Source organism: Musca autumnalis, unplaced genomic scaffold (genome assembly GCF_047663935.1).
Source record: "Musca autumnalis isolate F117 unplaced genomic scaffold, ASM4766393v1 scaffold_3, whole genome shotgun sequence".
In the NCBI taxonomy this organism is placed as follows: Eukaryota; Metazoa; Arthropoda; class Insecta; order Diptera; family Muscidae; genus Musca; species Musca autumnalis.
In genome coordinates, this window is record NW_027411866.1 from 181,971,211 (window position 1) to 181,995,446 (window position 24,236).

Genomic DNA, 24,236 nt, shown 5'->3' on the forward strand with positions numbered 1-24,236 from the left:
GTATAAAATATTGTGCCGGAAATATGAGATTCTCTTAACGAGTTAAAACTAATAGTGTTGTCCATACTCTGCATATTTAGGTTCTACTGTAAAAGAATTGGCCTCAGAGACAAAGATATATGTATAATACAATAAGATGGGACATTTCCATTGCTAGTATATATCGGCAGATGGCACTGGTGGTCTAACATATGTAATGTGATGTTACAATATCGTGACATGGAATTATGTTATATTTAACATAGTTCACATTGGTGTATGCTTTTGTTTCTGTTGTGTTATGTTAATTGACTGTTATAAATAAACGCCCTCTATGCTTTAATATTCAAATTTAACTCGATTGTGCATGATGTCCAATCTTTACCATTGTATATCTTTGTCAGAGATCATCTGATTCAATAGAGTCGCTATTTTCGTGTTTTGCCAAGTCAAAATTGGAATAATTAAATTAATCCTTAAAGTATGCTAAACTATATGGAATAGTTTTTTGCGAACATGAAATTGTTGGCAATATTGGCAAATTTATGAAAATATCAACATCTAAATCAGCGTCAGGCACCATACTTTTCTATTGCATACTTTACGGTGTGTCATTGTGTGAGTGCACGCTTTTTCAATGGGTTGAATTGTGTGTGTGGAGAGAGCAACTTTAAATTAGCGCACGTGGGCGCTCTCTCGCCTGACGCTGATCTAAATCAGCATCCGGCAAAAAGGGGCACACGTGCCCTTGATGAGAATAACCACAGAACAACCATCACACAGTCTTCGTTATGAAGTCAATGAAGAAGATTCTGCTGTCGCTTGTTTCAATGATTTTTAATTTTAGCAATGCATTAACGCAAACGCTGTTTGTGGAGAGAGCGAGAGAGAGTCGTATGCGTGAGACCGTAAACAATGCGTTTTTTACCTGATATGATACCTGATCTAAATTACCACCGAAGTTGTACTGTACAAAAATGCCAATTCTTTTACAGTGGAACCTAAACATGACGACCATAAGTGTCAATACTTTCAAGGTAGAACAGAAAGGCTACTGTTAACGACAATCGTAGTAGTTTTTACACTATTGTGATTTGAGTTTCTGTGAATTTCATATCACAATAACGTATTTCAGCAGCCAACTTAATAATCACCTGAACTTGTTGGACATTGTATAGGCTTTGGTTTCTTACTTTAACAAAACGTCTGCCCCTGTAGTGCGATTCTGTAACTCCTTAGCGACAGAATTAACGACGAATGTCGCTAGTTAACGACAATTTTCGGTAAGTGCTATTCTGTATACCAATTTTAACGATTTTTGTCGGTAAATTATGTCTTTAATTACCGAAAATTATTGTTAATTTAACAATCAAAAATAGTAGTCGTTAAGGCTTAACGATAGTACATTATTACAATATTAACCTGGTTTCTTTTAAGAAAGGCGTTTTTATTTGAATATATGTTAATTAGGCGAGTGTAGATAATGTAAATTTCGCATTATTGACCTATTGTTTTTTGGTGGATGAGTTTCGTGACCACTGGGAAACTCAAATATCATCAAAATACGAAAAATCGGGAGGTACCGTTATATAGGGGGATCTACCAAAACATGGACTTATGGTGAAAGTTTTTGGTGGATGTGTTTAGTGACCGCTGGGAACCTCAAATGCCAAATTACAAGTAGTTAGGTAAAAAATTAGTTAAACAAGTAAAAAAGTGTCAGTCGGCTTTGCCGACAGATATATACCCTCAGCCAATGTGAAGCGAAACTTGTCCGATCGAATGTATTTAAGGCCTCTTCAGAATTTTGTGGCCCTTTTTGGACATTTGAACTTGCCGACAAAAATGTGGATTAGGAATTAACTGCACTAAGACACAAATGTTGAACTTTTGTAGGGCAGGTACACTTAGGGAGGACCGATATGGGCCATTTTAAAAGCTAAACCAGATTTGGTAAAATATTCCAAATATCCAAAGTTTGGACCAAATTGTTTGCCCCATTCAAGTGATATCATCCTAGCATGTTAGTGAAATTTTTTAAATATTGGGGAGAAGTACCGAAAGTTGTGGACCGGTATTGCCCATGAAACTAACTGGATATAATATGACGAAGACCAAATGTTGGACCAAATCGGTTGAACAGTTCGACCGCCACATATGGTGACATAGGGGTTTTTAACACCTTTCGGGCTGTTTTCCCAAGAAATATGGACTTGCCCCTGAAAAAACTGTTACCGTCGTAATGGAGGTATCGAATGCAAATCACTTCAACAAAAATCAAAGTGATTCGAGAGCAGGTCTTAAAGTGAACTTATTCGAAATTTTGTGTGAGAGGTACCAGAAGGAGTAGACACACATAGTCGATATTCGAACCTGATCTATATCTGGTAGATATATTAGGATGTGCAAAGTATAGATTACATCGGTCACTCCCTTCAATAGTTATCGTGCGCAATATTTTACGAAAATTTTTGAAGTTTTGTGGGGGAGGTACCTGAAGGAGTGGACCCATATAGCCCATCTCCGAATTTAAACTATGTTTTGATAAAATATTACGAAGGCCAAATTTGGGACCGCATCGACAGATCCGTTCGATAGTTATCTTGCGCTCCAACCACTACACAAGGTGTCATATGGGCTTTTTGCAACTTTCCGGCCATTTTCTCAGGAAGTGTGGACTTGCCCCTGATGAAACTTGTACCGTCGTGTGGGGGGAAGTGAATACAAGTTGTTGCAACAAAAATCAAAGCGATTCGAAAGCAGGTTCTAGGGTAGTTCTATCAAAACGTGGACCTATGCTGTTAATCCTTTGCAAAAATGCGTTATGCCTCTAAGGGAGACTAAATACTAAAGTATTGTCATTTCGGTAGGATAATGCGGCGAAAACCTTGAAAATTCCATAATATCAAAATGTGGCCTGATATAACCAATTTTCAATACCAAACATGCTACGAGAAAAAATAGAAACATCTGTACCAAATTGAAAAGCCATATGTAAAATATCGCGAGCTGTATCTTGATTTCAACAGATAGATGGACATCGTTACATTCGCTTATTTTTTATCTTGATCACAAATATATACTGTATAGGTTCTCCGAAGAATTTTCCGATGTGTTACAAACTGAATCATAAAGTTAATTATACCCTTTATACATATTATGGTGGAGGCAATAATTAAAGTAATTTTTTATTTTACATCTGGAGATACCATTGCATAGGGGTTATACCAAAACATCGATTTATCTTCAATTCGGTTCGAATATCTAGAGGTATCAATATTAGATAGAGAAATTGTAGATAGATTACTAAGCCTTACAAGGAAATCCAAAACGACGGGCCAGCAACGCGGAACCGGGTCAGCTAGTACATTTATAAATATTGAAATATAATATTTGACAATTTGTCTTTCCATCGATATTCGTCGGTATGTGCTAACGATTTCTACAATCGGTAACACGAAGTTAAAGAATAGCACATTCGTTAACTCAACCGAATATTTTAGTTATCTACCGATGTCGGTTCGTTATTAAAAAAAAGTTACAGAATCGCACTACTGAGGTCGAAAGAATTCAACAAAACTCAGCAGACTTTACCCAACTATTTGCAAATGTTAACTATTGAGTTTATTATCTTTATATTTCTATGTCTAGGTAACCACCCTACATCACGACTGTAGGGTACAATGATATGCAATTATTTTGGTTTCCAGGGATATATAAAGCTTCTTTCAAAATTCGCGAAACACGAAAGTCCCGTATAATTTATTTAACGTGCAAGAATTTTCTATCTTCCCAATTCTGGGATTTTTAAGCATGTCCCGTCCGGCATCCCTACAAAATCTACAAAGAAAATAAAGTTAAATACTAAGCATCAAATTAAATGAAAGCAACAAGGAATTACTTTTACTTCAAGTTTCTAGTCTTCATTAAAGAAATGAAAACAAAAACCAGTGGCTTATGACCGAGCAAAAAGGGGGGATACAAATAACTGTTTCATAATCCAGCAGCTCAAGTTGTGACGCTACAGAGTATTTCTCATTGCCTGGAAGAAAACTTGTAACAAATTAATGCTGGGAAAGAAAATAAAAAAGAAAACTTCATGAAAGAGTATGACAAATTATCTAAGTAATCTTTTGCTAGGTAAAATGGTCGTTAAATCAAATTCAACTTTGCTTTGCTTACAAGTCCTGGGATTGGAGGAAATAAGAGAAAGCGACAACATTACTTTCATACATATTCCAAATAGCTACATACCGTTCACATTGCACAGTGGATCCACTTGTATGGTGAAAGTGGCCAAAAATATTTCCCGTGTAAATATCAAGCTAATGCGCTGGTTACAGCTTTGTGCTGCTGCGAAGAGTGTTTTAAGAAACCACGAGCGTAACATTCTCCCCCCTTTCCCCTCTGGGGGGTATACGGAAAGAATTGTTTTATGCTGTTAATACAAAATGACATGAACAAAGGTCCCGATTATCTTATGATGCAAAAATAGGCTTGGGGAAACAAAACAATGTCCAAAACAACATAAAATCCATCCAATTTAGCGGATTAAAAAATCAACATTTTTGTCTGAAAATTGGTAAAATTTTTAATATAGATCTTATAGCGTTCTTCCTGCAAGGCACGTGCCGCCAAGGTAAGACAAATTTTGGAAGAAGATTTCTTCACCTTGCCACTGATACCAATTATGTTAATGTACGTGGTCAGATAACAGAGTTATACGCTAATATATCCATATAAACCCTATTCTAGGGCAGCTTAGATGGCAGCTGATTTTAATACTGAATAATCTTAAACCCATGTACTACTTTGGAAAATTATTCCCGAGGTGGGCACTGGTGGGCATCATGACTAAAACCTTAGGTCAAATTAAAGTATATGATCGAATTGGCATTACAAAATACACTAAGAAAACATGCAGCTAACTAGAATTCCACAACACGCTAACACACTATTTTTTAATGAAAATTGAGCTATTACCTCCCCCTTCAAAATCCACTATAATATTTTGCTATACGTATTAGTTTCGCGATAATTTGAATATATTTACTTGCCCTTAAAATATAGGATGTACTCACAACAAAAAATATTAGTCAAATGTTCCGACTTTTGAAGCTATTCTTAAGAAAATCGCGTTCGAATAAAACAAAAACATATATATTTTTAAAAAGGTCCATGTCATAGCTGTCAGAGTTGCCAGATGTTGTACCAAAATTTTGACATTCGTTTTTTATTTTTGGCCAATGGGAGGATCCACTGTGCATTGTACAGACACTCTGAAAATTTTTTATTTGCTAAACATTTAATTTGTTTAAAAATAACTTTATTGTAAATAACTTTATTAACACAAAAATATAAATAAATAAATTAAATATCAATACAAAAAATTTGACTAAATTTCACTTAAATCTTAAAAAAACATTTTAATAAAATTGCACAAGTCACATGTCACTCATTCATCGTTAAAGCGCCGAAAATCCTTGAGCTGTTTTATAACGTAACGACGAATAATTTGGTTGATAGTTTGGTCCACAATAGTTGGCGGTGGTGGGAAAGAATCCACAAGGCCCGGTTAAACCATCAGCCGCAGTATTTGTACTTCCCGTTGCAAAGGTGTTGTACGAACTGTTGACATAGTTCTTTGTCGTTGCCGCATACATTCCCAAGGCGGATGGAAAACTTAATGAATATGCTGCAGCTGCTGCGGCTGCATGGTGATGATGATGATGCGTGTGATGAGGATGGGCTAAATTCATTTGCTGTTGCAGTAAGACAGCCCCCTTTTCAGGTGAAAACTTGTGGGCCGTTGTTATGGGAGGCACTGGTTGTGGTGTTGTTGTTAGCAAAGGTCTTCCTGTGGTTGAACTACGTTCATTGCGACGAAATTTGGCACGACGATTTTGAAACCATACCTGTACACGAGCCTCACTTAGGCCAACCTTAGTGGCCAATTCCTCACGCACAAATGCATCAGGATAGTGTGTACGTTCGAATACTTTTTCTAGGGCTGTTAATTGTCCGGATGAGAATGTCGTTCGATTACGTCGTGGCTTGCGGCCAGAGTGTGGTGACGTTGATATATCATGCTGTTGCTGCTGTTGTTGTTGCTGCTGCTGATGATGAAGTTGGTGCAAATGGTGATGATGATGATGGGAATGGTGATCAGCAATAATGTCATTTGTGAGGGATGATGTTGAACCAAAATCATTGTGGAAAGTGTCATCTGTAAGGAAAACAAAATTTTAAGATTTTAATAAGTTCTTTTAAGTAAAAATAATTGTTATACTGTTTTTATTTGCTTTGAGTTATATTCGGAATATTAAATCTTAGGGTGGCTCTAAAAGGGGGTTTAAAATTATCAATTTTTCAAAATATTAATGCTAATTCTAAGGAGCTTTCTTATTTTAGTCAAGACTCATGAGAACAAATGGGTCCATTGGGACGATAGCGGAAGATGCTGTCTCTACCATCGGATTGTTCTTCATTCGCTAGGCTGAATTGGCGAACCTCTGTACTATAGGTAATTTGGACAGGTTTTTAGGCAAAAAGTAGATATTTGCACTTTTAATAATGCGAGTTTTCTAACTTGATTCGAAGAAAGGACATGTCAAATTCTATGGATGTGCAATTTGTTTTCAAAAATATTCAAAACTCGCGGTTAAATCAAAGCTGAAATCAAAATTTCGAAGAGAAAATAAGAAATTTTAAAAAAGATTAAAACTCAATTTGAACAATTTGGTAAAAATCAAATACATAGATGTGATATTCAGTGGAATGATGGCGGTGTGTACTTTCTGTTTTAAGAAATAATTTTCTTCAAAACGTTTGTTACAGCAGAAAAAATCGTCATATAGGATACAACCTAAGAGTTTTTATTTTTTACAAAATTATAGTTTTATATTATAGACTTATACAAAATTGTCCAACTTTGTCTGAAATTCTGCCACCGGGAACATCTTCAGCAAAGGGTCCTGAATCAAGGTGCGATTTTTTGAGTTATATCACTTTTTTTGAAGGTGTCCTCCTGGCAGAAAAAATATTTTTTTTAATATTTTGTTTGGTATAGAATATATTAAACACATCTGATTTGAACTAAAAGTAATTTTCTTTAAAGAAATATACACCATGTGTTGTAAAAATGTACAGACGTGCTGTGGTCAACATTTTTGTTAATAATTAGAGATGGACAGTGGGTAAATACCCAATGGGTAAATACCCGGTAAATTGGGTAAATTGGGTAAATACCGGGTAAATACCCATTTGTGGGTATTTATTTGGGTATTTACTATATTGAATCGCTAATACAACATCTTAGACCCTATTTCTGGGTTTAGGCTATGAAATCGATTCAAAATGGATAGTTTTACAATACTTTAAACAAGTGGGTAAATACTTGGGTAAATACCCGAGTGTTTACCAAGTGTTGGGTAAAAACTCTTTAACTGCCGAACCACTTGACGTACGCTGACGAAATTTGGCTCAAATCTTACTTATGTCAAGGGAATATCTAGCATTGAAAATGGGGTCTCTGGGTCCATGTTTTGATATAGCCCCCATATAACCGTACCTCCCGATTTAAGGTATTTTTTGTCTATTTGCTTCATCGTACAATCATAGTGGCTGAAATTTGGCATAGTGAGTTCTCAATTTGTAGAAAATACCCTTGCAAAAACTTGTCAACATAGGTCCACGTTTTCTAATAGCCCCCATATAAGGGTACCCCGATTTCGAGTATTTACCCAAAATTGGGTAAAAACTCTTTAACTGCCGAACCACTTGACGTAGGCTGACAAAACTTGGCTTAAATCTTACTTATGTCAAGAGAATATCTAGCGTTGAAAATGGGGTCTCTGGGTCCATGTTGCAAAAACTTGTCAACATAGGTCCACGTTTTCTAATAGCCCCCATATAAGTGTACCCCGATTTCGAGTATTTACCCAAATTTTGGGTAAAAACTCTTTAACTGCCGAACCACTTGACGTAGGCTGACAAAACTTGGCATAAATCTTTCTTATGTCAAAAGAACTTCTGGTACTGAACATGGGGTCTCTGGGTCCATGTTTTGATATAGCCCCCATATAGCCGTACCTCCCGATTTATAGTATTTTTCATCTATTAGCCACATTTTACAACCAAATTGGCTGTAAATTAGCACAGTAAGTCCTCAAGGAGTAGAAAATATCCTTGCAAAAATTTGTCAATATAGGTCCACGTTTTCTAATAGCCCCCATATAAGTGTACCCAGATTTCGAGTATTTATCCAAATTTTGGGTAAAAACTCTTTAACTGCCGAACCACTTGACGTACGCTGACGAAATTTGGCTCAAATCTTACTTATATCAAGAGAATATTTAGTATTGAAAATGGGGTCTCTAGGTCCATATTTTAATATAGCCCCCATATAGCCGTACCTCCCGATTTAAGGTATTTTTTACCTATTAGCCTCATTGTACAATCATAGTGGATGAAATTTGGCATAGTGAGTTCTCAATATGTAGAAAATACCCTTGCAAAAACTTGTCAACATAGGTCCACGTTTTCTAATAGCCCCCATATAAGGGTACCCCGATTTCGAGTATTTACCCAATTTTTGGGTAAAAACTCATTAACTGCCGAACCACTTGACGTAGGCTGACAAAATTTGGCTCAAATCTTACTTATGTCAAGTGAATATCTAGCATTGAAAATGGGGTCTCTAGATCCATGTTTTAATATGGCCTCCATATAGCCGTACCTCCCGATTTAAGGTATTTTTCATCTATTAGCCACATTTTACAACCAAATTGGCTGTAATTTGGCACAGTGAGTCCTCAAGGAGTAGAAAATATCCTTGCAAAAATTTGTCAATATAGGTCCACGTTTTCTAATAGCCCCCATATAAGGGTACCCCGATTTCGAGTATTTACCCAAATTTTGGGTAAAAACTCATTAACTGCCGAACCACTTGACGTAGGCTGACAAAATTTGGCTCAAATCTTACTTATGTCAAGAGAATATCTAGCATTGAAAATGGGGTCTCTAGATCCATGTTTTAATATGGCCTCCATATAGCCGTACCTCCCGATTTAAGGTATTTTTCATCTATTAGCCACATTTTACAACCAAATTGGCTGTAATTTGGCACAGTGAGTCGTCAATGAGCATTAAATATCCTTGCTAATATTTGTCAACGTAGGTCCACGCTTTCTTATAGCCCCCATATATGGGTACCCCGATTTCAAGTATTTACCCAAATATTGGGTAAAAACTCTTTATCTGCCGAACCATTGGCGTAGGCTCATAAAATTTGGCTAGAAACTTTCTTATATCAATAGTATTAAAAGTATTGAAAATGGAGTCCCTGGGTCCACTTTTTGATATAGCCGTACCTCCCGATTTCAGAAACCCATATTGGGGCCACAAGAAAACGTGGACCTACTTCGACAATTTTTTACAAGGATATTTTATACATATTGGGAACCCACTGTACCAAATTACAGTCAGTATGATTGTAAAATGTGGCTAATAGTTAAAAATACCTTAAATCGGGAGGTACAGCTATATGGGGCCTATATCAAAACATGGACCCAGGGACTCCATTTTCAATACCCTTATTACTATTGATATAAAAAAGTTTTGAGCCAAATTTTGTCAGCCAACGTCAACTGGTTCGACAGTTAATGAGTTTTTACCCAATTTTGGGTAAATACTCGAAATCGGGGTACCCTTATATGGGGGCTATTAGAAAACGTGGACCTATATTGACAAATTTTTGCAAAGATATTTGCAGCTCCTTGAGGACTCACTGTGCCAAATTACAGCCAATTTGGTTGTAAAATGTGGCTAATAGATTAAAAATACCTTAAATCGGGAGGTACGGCTATATGGGGGCTATATCAAAACATGGACCCAGAGACCCCATGTTCAGTACCAGAAGTTCTGTTGACATAAGAAAGATGTAAGCCCAATTTTGTCAGCCTACGTCAAGTGGTTCGGCAGTTAAAGAGTTTTTACCCAAAATTTGGGTAAATACTCGAAATCGGGGTACACTTATATGGGGGCTATTAGAAAACGTGGACCTATGTTGACAAGTTTTTGCAAGGGTATTTTCTACATATTGAGAACTCACTATGCCAAATTTCAGCCACTATGATTGTACGATGAGGCAAATAGACAAAAAATACCTTAAATCGGGAGGTACGGTTATATGGGGGCTATATCAAAACATGGACCCAGAGACCCCATTTTCAATGCTAGATATTCTCTTGACATAAGTAAGATTTAAGCTAAATTTCGTCAGCCTACTCCAAGTGGTTCGGCAGTTAAGGAGTTTTTACCCAAAATTTGGGTAAATACTCGAAATCGGGGTACCCTTATATGGTGGCTATTAGAAAACGTGGACCTATATTGACAAATTTTTGCAAAGATATTTGCAGCTCCTTGAGGACTCACTGTGCCAAATTACAGCCAATTTGGTTGTAAAATGTGGCTAATAGATGAAAAATACCTTCAATCGGGAGGTACGGCTATATGGGGGCTATATTAAAACATGGATCTAGAGACCCCATGTTCAGTACCAGAAGTTCTGTTGACATAAGAAAGATGTAAGCCAAATTTTGTCAGCCTACGTCAAGTGGTTCGGCAGTTAATGAGTTTTTACCCAACACTTGGGTAAATACTCGGGTATTTACCCAAGTATTTACCCACTAGTCTAAAGTATTGTAAAACTATCCATTTCAAACGAATTTACAACCTAAACCCAGGAATAGGGTGTAAAATGTTGTATTTGCCATTCAATATAGTAAATACCCAAATAAATACCCACAAATGGGTATTTACCCGGTATTTACCCACCGTGTGGGTATTTACCGGGTAAATACCCGGTAAAAACCATCTCTATTAATAATCGCGTGATTTATTTGGTCCTTTAAAAAAATAAATTTATAAATATTTCTTCGCGAATCAAAATTCTAAAAATCTTCTGGCGGATCATATTTTAGTTCATTATAATCGTTTTTCTTTTGTTTTAAGCGCGTTCATTGGGTTGGAACGAATAAAATAGGTAAAATGAGAATAGGGGGTGGGAAAAAGACAATTTGTTAGTTATATCCGGCGTTCGTTACAAACGTGTTCATATGTAAAATTCTTATTAAAACTTACATTTAAATATCATATGTTAAAATATTTGAAACAGTGAGTTAATTCGTCGCTATCCGGTTGTGCTATAAAGCGGACCTGTAAATCCTAACAAATTGTAAAAAATCCTTCACTCGGGTTAACCATTTTTGTTCGTTATAATCGTGGTCCTTTTAAGAAGTTTAATGTGTGACCAAATATTAAGAAAAATTCTTCGGAAACACAAAACTTTGTTCGCTATAAACGTAGTTCCTTATAACCGATGTTCGCTATATCCGAATTTTACTGTGTAATTCTTTGTTTTATCTTACTTTTGCATATAAAATGTATAAAAAGCCCATATGTCCACCGCTATTGATTTTTGCCTCAGAAACAGGACAAATTACCTATAGTGCTCTGTTTCAACAAGACAGTGTTTTGAATTGATGCACAGTGGATCCACTTGTATGGAGAAAGTGGCCAATAATATTTATAGTGTAAAAATCAAGCCAATGCGCCGGTTACAGCTTTGTGCTTCTGCTTTGTACCACCAACCCCCCCCCCAACAATTCAGTAATATGAATGCCTTCAACGCATATCGAACGCTCCATATGTCAAACTTCTACCAAAGTCAAACAGAGATATATAGCAATTTCCCCAAGTATTATAGGGAAAAAATCAAAAACTTCATTAAGCAATATCTCAGAAACTTGACCGACAATTTCCTTTTGGGTTATTTATATACTCACCAATGGCTTCCATTTTAAAACTTAAATTTGGGTACTTTTATCTTACCCGCCCAAGTTTTTCATGGCTCTATTGATCAACATAAGATTTGCTCTAACCAAGGTTTACATTTCTCACACTTTTATTGAGTCAAATATAAGCTATTTTTTTAATATTAGTATCCATCAAGGGACCTTTCCCTCTTACCATAACCCGTAACAACATTATAAACTATTTATCTCAATATCACTTCGAAAGTAAAACAGAAATATTATTTCTTTAGCATGATCCCATATGGTTACTTCTCCCCCATTGCCAATTCGCATTTGTTATTCGTGGCACAGGAGAGTGCACGCAGAGAAGAGATACATATGTTTCCTAACACAAAATATATGGTTAAACAGCAATTTTGCTCATAGAATATGATTGCTCCTACAATGTCTCTTCTCTGCGTGTGGTTTGAGCATAACTCCTTATAAGTTTTAAGGCTATCAAGCTAATACTGATTCAAATAGACGATATTTTATATTTGCAGCTCAATTGGAGAAAATTTCCCCCGACCCCAACCCGCATATATTGCATTTGATCAATTACATCAAATACGTGAAATCGACAGAAAAATTATATGGGAGCTATATATATAAATCGTGTGTGCCACTGTGGTGCAATGGTATGCACGCCCGCCTTGCACGCAGAAGGTCGGGGGTTCGATTCCCCGGCCAGGCAACATCAAACATTTTTCAACGGTGGCAAAATACCCCTCAGTAATGTTGGCGACATTTCCTGAGTATTTCAGCCTTGAAAAACTTCTCCACAAGTGGTGTCTTAAGACACGCCGCTCGGACTCGGCGATAAACAGTAGGTCCCATATCATTGAGCTAAATATGAATCGGGGTGCACTCATTGATATGAGAGAAGTCTCCCTTGTCCCGTATGGGATGTTGTGGAACAAACAAACAAACAATATATAAATCGTTTTCAATATAATTTTGCAAATTTATTTCTAGACCGAATTCCGTCGCAAATTTCATTGAAATTGGACATAAGAAGCGTGCTTGGTGTTTCAAATGCGTGAAATCGGCCGAAAATATATATGGGAGCTATATCCAAAACTAAACATGGAAGTAAAGCCTGTCCAATTTTACTGCATATCCTCGCAGTTTGTATACCCTCAGCATTTATGCTAACGAGGTTATATACACTTTCATACAGGCAAAATTTGCCTCATCGAAATAATGGTTTTAGACCCCAAGTATGTTTTAAAGAAATCGGTTTCAGACAATTTGAAGCTGATTCAGCACTGTCCATCTGTCTGTCTGGAGCCCACGATAACTCTCGGACGGTTCAAAATATGTTTTTTGTAATATTTTGTCCAAACTCAGTTTAAGTTCGAAGATGGGTTATATCGGTCCACTCCTTCCGATAACTCCCCCACAAAAGTTGGAAAGTGTTCGGGAAATTTGTGCGCACGATAACTCTTGAAGGGATTAACCGATTTGGCCCATACTTTGCACATCTTGTAATTTCTACCACACTTAGATGAGGTTCCAATATGGACTCAATCGGTCCACTCAGTCGGGTACCTCACACACAAAATTTCAGAAAAGTTCAGTTTAGGACCTGCTCTCGAATCGCTTTGATTTTTGTCGTAAGAACTAGTATTCACTCCCCCCATACGACGGTACAACTTTCCATACTTCCTGAGGAAATAGCCTTTATGTGCAAAAAAAACCCTATGACACCGTGTGTAGTGGTTGGGCGCAAGATGCTTGTGCCGATCCGCTGCAAAATTTGTACTTCATAATATTTTGCTCAAACATAGTTTAAGTTCAAAGAAAAGCCATATCGGTCCACTACTTCAGGTACCTCCCCCACAAAAGATCAAAAATGTTTGGAAAAGTTGTGCTCACCATACTTTCCATACTTTGCACATCCTAGTATGTCTACCAGATATAGATCAGGTTCGAATATGGACAAATTTGTCCACTCCTTCGGGTACCTCCCACACAAAATTTCGGTTAAATTCACTTTAAGACCTGTCCTCGAATCAATTTGATTTTTGTTGAAGCAACTTGCATCCGCTGCCTCAATTACGACAGTAAACGATTTTTTCAGGGGCAAGTCCATACTTCTTGAGAAAACAACCCGAAACGTATAAAAACCCCTATACCACAATACGTAGTGGCTGGAGAGCTCGAACCGAATACTGCGTTCGTCCACCTTTGGATATCGTAATATTCCTTCGAATATTAGATCAAATTCGAAGGTGGTACTTATAGCTCCACTGCTTCTGGTACCACCCCACAAAAGTTCGAAAATATTGCTAAAATGGTACGCGCGATATCTCATAAACACAGCAACCGATTTGGTCCAAACATTGGATCTCCAAATATTTTGTCCAAACTTAGTTTATGTTCAAGCTTTGGCCCTATCGGCCCAATCCTTGGGGTACCACCCACACAATGCACAGTGGTCCCACTTGTATGGAAAAGAGTGCCAATAATAGTTCTAATCAAGCTACCGCCTCTAAATTTTAAAGGCAGGTTTATAACAAGCCAAAAAGATAGAAAACCATTTTTAGTTGATGTAGGTCCATATTTGGGTATAGCTCCCATAGAAAGGTACCGCCCGATTTTTAGTATTTTGATGATTTTGGCCAAATTTACCAACCGATTTGGATGTTATTTTGCATTTTGAGTTCTGACTGAATAAACTACCACCTTGCAAAAAATATTATATATAGGTCCACGTTTAGGCATAGCCCCCATATAAATGTACCTTCAGATTTTCGGTATTTTGAAAATTTTAGCGAAATTTTTAGCGAAATTTGGCATTTTGAGTTCTGAGGGAACCAAATACCTCCATGAAAAAAATGGTCAATATCGGTAAACGTTTAGGTATAGCCACCATATAAACGTACCTCCCGATCTTCGAAATGTTGACAGTTTTACCCACATCTTCCAACCGATTTGGCTGTAATTTAGCATTTTGAGTTCTGAGTGAACCAAATACCTCCATGCAAAAAATGGTCAATATCGGTCTACGTTTAGCTATAGCCGCCATATAAACGTACCTCCCGATTTTCGGAATTTTGACGATTTTACAGGCGTTGTATAAGAGGAATAAATTGGCGGGTGGCAGATGGGGGCAGCTGGATATTTTTTATTCGTAAACTAGAGACTATCCCCTGCATTTAAAAAAATTTTAAAACTCAACATAAATTAATAGTAATTATATTAAAACAAGTAAGAAAAGTCTATAGTCGAACGGAGCCGACCATGGGATACCCTATACCACTATCCCTGGACAAACGCTCTCCACGGAAATTCTTTTCAATCATTGTGAAAATTTAATTATCAAATATCAGAGATGTAATGTATAATACTTATGACCAAAACCAAAAAGTTATTTAGCATGACAAAGACATTTTTGTAGCAGGAAAGGAAAATTTAGTTCACACAAACTAAAATGTAATGAAACCCACTTATGCAGTACTACTACTTCCGTTGTTTAACCGCTACGTTATTGAAATTTTTACCAATTTCACACAAAAGTTTGAGTCCATTAACCCGCTAAGTGTTATCTGATCTTCACGTTGGTTTTTACGCTTCTTCTTTATCATAAACTCAAACTTTGTTTAAATTTTGCGGGTTATTATTTTGACCTACAGAGCCGCTACAAAATTGGTTAAAATTTTGTTTTTGGTCCATTTCATCCCGTGAACATTTCACGATCATCACCAAAACTAATCATTTCTATTCTGGACCGAACCCAATCTCCTTAAAAAATTTGTTACAATCGGTCCATAATTGCGGCCTTAAAAGCTTGTTTACAATTTTTAAGGGACGGACACACATCACTAAATCGCTTTATCTCGTCGAGATATGAATTTTGGCATACCAAATAAGGGGTCTAGGACGAATATTTCGTGGTGTTACATAAACTTTTGGGGAGACAATATGTAGCATGGGATAAAAATGTGGTTCTCTACACAGAACCCATTATATATTAGGCAGTAGGCCCGTTATCTAGCAAACACTTTATTGCAATTTACATCAGAGGAAAGGTCAGTAGTTTTTTTTCCATATGTAGGCTACTTTGCGAAATATATGTCCTCAAGGAATTCAAATATCGACCAAAAATAAAATTTTTATATTTTTCATACAAAAGTAATGGTCCATTTCACCCGCTAAAGAATATCAGATCATCATTTAAAATTGTAGGCATCTTTTTCGACCTATACTCTTAATCGGTGCAAAATTTCGTGACTATTGATGTATAATTGCGACTTCTAGCGCGTTTATTATTACACTACAAACAAATAACGGGATATATTAGGCTGTAACTCTGTTATCTAATCATGCACACCAACATAATTGGCATCAATTGAAAGGTCAAGCGTTCCACTTTCATGTATATCTCACTTGTCCGGAATGTCACTTCCAGGAATTAAGATATAAGCTGTATATTAAAATTTTTCACAATTTTCACACAAAAGTTTTGGTCAATTTAACCCTCTAAATATTATCCGATCGCCATCTCAAATTGCAAGCTTCCCCTTTGTGACATACTCTTACCTTATTTAAAATTACGCGTTGATCGGACTATTATTGAGACCTACAGAGCCGCTACAAAATTAGATAAATATTATGTTTTTGGTCCATTTCACCCGCTAAATATTTCACGATCATCACCAATAAGAATAGGGATCTATTCTGATTTGAACCCGACCTCCATACAAAATTTCGTGACGATCGGTCCATAATTGCGGCCTGGAGCGTGTTTACAATTTATAATGGACAGACGGACGGACGGACTGACGGACGGACACACATCTCAAAATCGCTTTATCTCGTCGAGATATGAAGAATGGTATACCACATTGGGGGTCTCCGACGAATATTTCGCGGTGTTACATGAATTTTTACCAAAACAAACTTATAATACCCTTTTCCACATTGTGGTATAGGGTATAAATAGCAGAAAAAGTAATTTATAGAGAAATTATGTTTAATGAAATTAGAAAACGAATTATGAATTTGTTCTTTCGTTAAAACATTGTCAATGCCATCACCTATCAGTTTCATTTTGAAAATTGCACATTTACCTCACCAATTTTTTATAATTTTACTCATAACCTACGAATGCTTTGAGGATGTATTTTTCGTTTTTAAGGCCTCACATTCATGTCACAACAACTTCGACTTAACTTGGCATATAACCGCTGAAAATTTACAAAAATAATGCTGGATGTTAAAAATTTGATATGTTTAGAGAATATTTTTTCAATCGCAATCAAATTTGTCGCCATCAATTTTACGATTTTTGTCCACGGGCGGAACCACTGTGCAATGTGGTTTTTTTTTGCCGAAAGTTTTCCTAGTGGCCCTTTACAGCGATATTATGTATTTCGTAGGCAAGTATGGTACACAGGCCCTATCTATTGATATCCCCCGCATATTTTTGAGCTTTAATCCATCCATATTTTTGTCGGTTCATACGCCCAACATTTTGGAAACCCCAATAAATACATAGGTTTGTTTCTTTTTTTTTTTGAGAAAAAAGTGTTTCACATCAACTTTTCGATATTTTTTACTTGTTGTCTTTCAAGTATGTACATCCGCTAGTGTGTAAATAGCAGCTAAGAAGTGTCTTACTCTTCTTATTCATTCTTAGGGATTTGTTGATAGAAAGCCAAAAATATTGAAACATCTATTCTACTGTCACCAGAAGACTTTAATGGTCAGTCCACTATAGGGAATATCTCACGAATGAAATTCGTGATCCATCTAGGCGAAAAAATTTAGTCATGTTGAGAGCTTCGAAAATAAACATGAATATATTCTTCAACCTATGAAGTTATTATTCAAATTGTAAGGAAATTTCATTAACTGCCAATTAAATTGTCATTTGTTTATTCACAGCAAAAAACGACAAGAACAGCAACAACAACACACCAAATATTAATACAACATAATTTTTACAAAATTCCACATATAAATAAAATCTTGTTTAACACATATCGTAAGTATAGAATTTGTGAAAGGGTCGCCGGTTGTCCCAAGAATGACAGCGCCATCATTAACAACTACAACAAACAAAATGGTCGTAAAATTTGCTGCTGCCACAATATAAAGAGATGTCAGCAAAGATAATACAAATTCTTCAGATGTATCACATCAAACATAACAACAACAGCAACAGGAACAACAAATAGAGGTCGGCAAGAAGGATAGCAAGCATAAGCAGCAACAGTATAACATAAATAAATCATTATTTTATGAGCTTTTAATACATAAACACTACATAGGATATTATGTTCGAAATGGAGGTTGACAATTTCAAACCTTTTGTTTTACACATCACCCTGGCATTTTATGACTTTATTACGACTAAATTGATTCCCAATGGTCGAATGGAGATTTAAAAGGTCATAAAAATCCCTTTGAGGCATTTAACAGAATATTTCGTTATTTAAATGTCTTCAATGTCAAATATGAGAGCATGTGATGTGTGTGTGCCCTTATCAAATCATTTGCGGATGGAATGTATGAAAGAATTATCCTTAAATAGCTGCCCTTTGGCCGCAAGCCATACTCGTAAAGTAATTGACATTTTTGTGAAATGGCAGCAGAGGTTGCTTGGCATATTGTAATATGTATTGAAATTGCATAGATGTTACATTACATGAGAGAGGGGGAATTTATACAAGTCCTAAATCATAACGTGTGCACATACAGTTGGTTTTGTAGGACAGGAGATACCCTTAGCCGATGATAGCAAACAACAAACACAAAACAAATTCCCTTTCTCTAAAAATCCTTTAAATAAAATCAAAGTTTCGGTTTGTGACAACAAAGTTTTTTTACTTGAATTGTTTTTCTTTTACATATTTCCTAAATTTATATTAAAAATATAGTTTCAAAGCACATGTCATTTATATTATATTCATCTTGTCAAAAAATCAGATCTTTAAAGAAACGCATATCAAGTATTTTCAAACAAAAAGAGCCGCCACCATCGCTGCCTTCACGTGCACAACCATATGTCTCATATGTGACAAAACAGTGCAAAACGACGAGTGCGTGAGTTTGTTTTCAATTCAATTGCCCACATATGGTGCATAAAGATGTTACAATTTATCATCAGCTAACGGTACCGCAATGATTGCGGTCTTGTTTGTTTGTATATCCAGCTAAATACGCCTGTCGTGGGTCATGTTATGTATATGTAGTGACAGTGGCATAGGGATGCCTTCACAGTAGCTACAAGTACTATGCCTGTTGTTGTTGTCGGCGCTGATGTCAAGCTGTTGATGCGGCGAACATAAACAGCTACTCATGCCATGCCACCACTTCACAAAAACTATGAATAATTATATTTTAAAGAGCCATAAATTTACACCTAATTATAAATCATTTGTTGCTCTCAATGGTTCCTTCTGCTTCTGTATCCATTTCCCCCTGAAACATACACACATTCGTCATATATAATAGGGGGTTTTATGTTTAATGACTTGTTTCCATAAAGAATGTGCCACATTAAAATCAAAATGTTAAGAGAGGGGAAATTGCTTTATTTCAAACAATTAAGGTAACTTAATTGATATTTTACTAAACTATTAACGTTTTTATAGTTTTGAGAAATTCATTTATAGTTCTGGGAAAAATTTTTCCTTGAATTGAAAATAATAAAGTGGCGTCAGTGAAAAACGAAAATTAAAGGAGAAAATTAATAGGGTAGGATAAAAATAAACTGGCGTGATTTGTATACCCTCTACAATCGTTTTCTTGATGCTATTAAAATTCAAACCGCTAGACGTAAGAATTACTGGATTAATATATACGTTTGTATCATTTTTAGAAATACAACTGCGCGTTTTGCCCACATTTCTGTAAAATTAACTGTTTTAGCACGACTCACCGAGAGATTTTTTAAAATAAGCTGTGGTCGTATTAATGTAAAATAGGAAAAATGCTTTGAAACAAACGAGTTTTTATACCCTCAGCATTTATGCTAACGAGGGTATATTAACTTTCATACGGGCAAAATGTGCCTCATCGAAATAATGGTTTTAGACGCCAAGTATGTTTGGACGAAATGTGTTCCAGACAACCGATTTGGTCCAAAATTTGTCTTTCGCGATATTTTGTCCAAACTTAGTTTAAGTTCGAAGATGGGTTATATCGGTCCACTCCTTCCGGTACCTCCCCACAAAAGTTTCAAAAATGTTCGGAAAATTTGTGCGCACGATAACTCTTGAAGGGAGTAACCGAATTGGCCCATACTTTGTACATCGTGAAATTTCTACCAGACTTAGATGAGGTTCCAATATGGACTCAACCGGTCCATTCCTTCCGGTACCTCCCACACAAAATTTTGGAAAAGTTCAGTTTAGCACCTGCTATAGAATCGCTTTGAGTTTTGTTTTAAGAACTTGTATTCACTGTCCCCCATACGACGGTACAAGTTTCATCAGGGGCAAATCCATACTTCCTGAGAATATAGCCCGAAAGGTTCAAAAAAACCCCTATGACACCGTGTGTAGTAGTTGGAGCGCAAGATAACTCTAGAACGGATCTGCCGATTCGATCCACAATTTTGCGTTCATAATATTTTGTCCAAACTTAGTTTTAGTTCGAAGGTAAGCCATATCGGTTCACTCCTTCAGGTACGTCCCCTACAAAAGTTCAAAAATGGTCGAAAAAATTGTGCGCACGATAACTCTTGTAGGGAAGGACCGATTTGGTCCTTACTTCACGCATCCTAATATATCTACCAGATATAGATCAGGTTTGAATATGGATTATATTTGTCCATTGTTTCGTGTACCTCCCACACAAAATTTCGGATAAGTTCGCTTTAAGACCTGCTCTTGCCTAACTTTGATTTCCGTTGAAGTCACTTGCAATCGCTGTCTCAATTACGACGGTAAAAGGTTTTTTCAGTGGCAAGTCCATACTTCTTGGAAAAACGGCCCGAAATTTGTAAACAAAAACCCCTATGGCACCATATGTAGTAGCTGGAGAGCACAATAACTCTCGAACTGATAAACCGATTTGGTCCAAAATTTGGCCTTCGTCCAAAAGTAGTCCAACTTTTAAAATGGCCCATATCGGTTTTCTCCTTAGGATACCTCCCCCACAAAAGTTCAACATTTGTGTCCAAATGCAGTTTAGGGTCTTTTCGGAGATCCTTTGGAAATGTATACCGATGATGTTCTTTGTGGTCCTGTATACAGTCATGTTATGTTTTCCGTGGACAAGTCCATGCTTCCTGGCATACTGGTCCAACAGGTATGCGATAACCCACTGAAATGACTAGTGGGCGCGATATCTATCGAAATGATATGACTCTCAAAATAAGATCAACTTCCGTAATGCACTATGTCTGTCCATTCCCTCCTCCGCAAAACTTTTGAACTTTAATCCTAATCCACATTTTTGTCGGCAAGTTCAAATGACCAAAGAGTGCCACAATATTCTGAAAAGACCCTAAATACATTCGATCTGTCCGTAGATGAAAGATCCAATTCACATACGCTGAGGGTATATCTCTGTCGGCAAATCCAACTGATACTTTTTTACTTGTTTAACCGTCATTACATTTTGAAAACATGTAAAGTGTTATTTTTAGTTATTGTTTTTGAAATACATTGGCTATTTTTTTTATACCCTCAGCCTTTAGGCTAGAAAGGGTATAAACACTTTCATACGGGCAAAGTGTGCCTCATCGAAATAATGGTTTTAGACCCCAAGTATGTTTGGACGAAATGTGTTTCAGACAATTTGGGGTCGATTTAGCAATATTCTTCCGTCTGTCTGGCTGGCTGGTGCGAACAATAACTCTCAAACGGATTAGCCGATTTGGTTCATAAATTGGCTATCGTAATATTTTGTCCAAACTTAGTTTAAGTTCGAAGATAAGCCATATCGGTCGACTCCTTCAGGTACCTCCCCCACGAAAGTTTAAAAATGTTCGGCAAAATTGTGCGTGCGATAACTCTTGATGGGAGTGACAGATTTGGTCCACACTTTACACATCCTAATATATCTACCAGGTATAGATCAGGTTGGAATATAGACTATATTTGTCCACTCCGTCGGGTACCTCCCGCACACATTTTTGGATAAATTCACTTTAAGACCTGTGCTTGGATCACTTCGATTTTTGTTGAAGCAACTTGCATTCGCTGCCTTTACGACAGTAAAAGTTTCTGAAACGGCAATGTTCATAGATGAGAAAAAATTCAAAAACAAGAATTTTAAATAATTCGAGGTCAAAGTTCACATTTTTAGGTTTTTTTTCGATTTTGCTTGGAAACCGCACGTCCTATCGAAATGTGGCTAAGGAAAATGTTGTGGCTGTGAAAATTCTCTAGAGGATTGACCGTTATGACTTGTTCCTAGGTTTTACCATTTTTGAGATATAGAAGTTCAGTTCACATTTTTAGTTTTTTTTTTCCTAGGTTAGGTCCTTATCGTAAAGGGACGAGAGAAAATCTTTGACATTGTTTTATAAAGAGACGATACAGTCAGTGAATTGTCCCAATCTGAACTTCTTTATCTCAAAAATGGCAAAACTTATGAAAATATCATAAAGGACAATCTTATAAAGCATTTTCATTACTATCATGGTTTAATTAAAAAGGTTAGCTAAAGTTATCTGTCAGTTTAATTTTTTTCTTTTTCTTGCGTTCCTAAAACTTCAAAATTATAAACACAATCTGTGTATGTGTGTGCTGTTTGAAAAATATGTCAAACAATTTTAAAAGCAATACAATTCAATGATTTTTAAAATTGTTTTTAAAACTTTTGTAACGAAGAAATTCTTCAGCTTTGCTTTGAAACAATCATTTCATCATATCCACAGTTCGATTATGTGGAGAAACTTTGACACTTAATTCATTTTTTTCGCGTTTTTATAAAATGCTCAAAAAGTGTATTATAAATAGACATCGGATTTTGCATACATATTTGCATATTTTTTATTAATAAAGATACGAAAATTCTGATTGGACCAAAATTCGTTTTGAAGAAAACTGAATGCAATGACAGGCTCATATTTTTTTTGCATATTTGCATATTTTGCATATGCACAAAATATGCATAATATGCAAAAAAATATGCAAAATATGCAAGTAATTTTTTTGGCGAAAATCGTAAAATTATATTTGGAGAGTCATCAAAAAGTGTTCTTAAATAAATTTATTGCCGTTAAACTTCGATTTCTTAGCAGATTATTATGTTGTTAATTATTATTCCGCCACAGCAATAAATCTGGACTAAAAGACTTGGAACATTTCCTATAACCCAGCCTTCTTATTACAACATACGTTGCTTTCTAATACAAATGTGTTCAAAAACTCAATCAGAAATGTCAAAATGAACGTATCCAAATATGTTGATAGTTTCTGCTCGGCCAATATTGAGCTGGAAATTAAGACTAAGAAAATATTGAATATTACATAAAATCTTTCATATTTTACTAAAAACATAAATATATAAAAAACATATACAGGGCAATCATGAATATTTTCCTCTGAATTTTCCGCACGGAAAATAATTTTAAAAAGTGAAATTCTTTTAAAATCAATATTTGTTAAAAGTTGAAAACTACTAGATTCGCTTCATTATGGCGTATTCTTGTCGAATCGACAAAAATATTCCCTTTTTTTGGCATAAATATGCAAATAAAAAATTGTGAAATTGGGGAAAGGAAACAAATTCCGTAAGGAATTTTTATTCATGATTGCACTGATAACTATATTTTAATAACCTTAGTGAATGAGTTTGCAACATGGAAAAGGAAACGAAATAGACCCACAGTTCCTTTTGATGATCTGCATAGATTCGCACTGGCCATGTCTTTTTGAAAAAAAAAACCAGTAAGGAAAGGATCAAAGTCGGGCGGGCCGTCTATATGATACCCTACACCACTGTGAATATGTAAAATATAAATCGGAGCTATATCCAGATCTTAACCGATTTTGATATAATTTGGCACATTTATTTCCAGACCGAATTCAGTCACACATTCCAAATATCATTGAAATCGGACTTATATATCGTGTTTGGAGCAGAAAATACAAGAAATCGGCCGAAAATATATATGGGTGCTATATCCAAATCTGAACCGATTTCGATATAATTTGGCACATTTATTTCTAGACTGAATTCAGTCACACATTCCAAATTTCATCGAAATCGGAAATATATAGCGTGTTTGGTACATAAAATACGTGAAATCGGCCGAAAATATATATGGGAGCTATATCCAAATAGGAACCGATTTCGATATAATTTGACACACTTATTTCTAGACCGAATTCAGTTAAACATTCCAAATTTCATCAAAATCGGACGTATATAGCGTGTTTGGTGCAGCAAATACGTGAAATCGGGCGAACATATATATGGGAGCTGTATCCAAAT

The 24,236-nt window shown here is 36.0% G+C and overlaps 1 protein-coding gene across 1 annotated transcript in view; it reads right to left on the minus strand.

Moving 5' to 3' along the window:
* Positions 1 to 5,283: 5,283 nt before the first annotated feature.
* Positions 5,284 to 24,236, minus strand: part of LOC141396744 (uncharacterized) — a 38,716-nt gene continuing 19,763 nt past the window's right edge. The window contains exon 2 of the mRNA XM_073972380.1: positions 5,284 to 6,205. Within this exon, the coding sequence (XP_073828481.1) occupies positions 5,445 to 6,205 (761 nt within the window). The 3' untranslated portion in view covers positions 5,284 to 5,444. The remainder of the gene's footprint in view (positions 6,206 to 24,236) is intronic.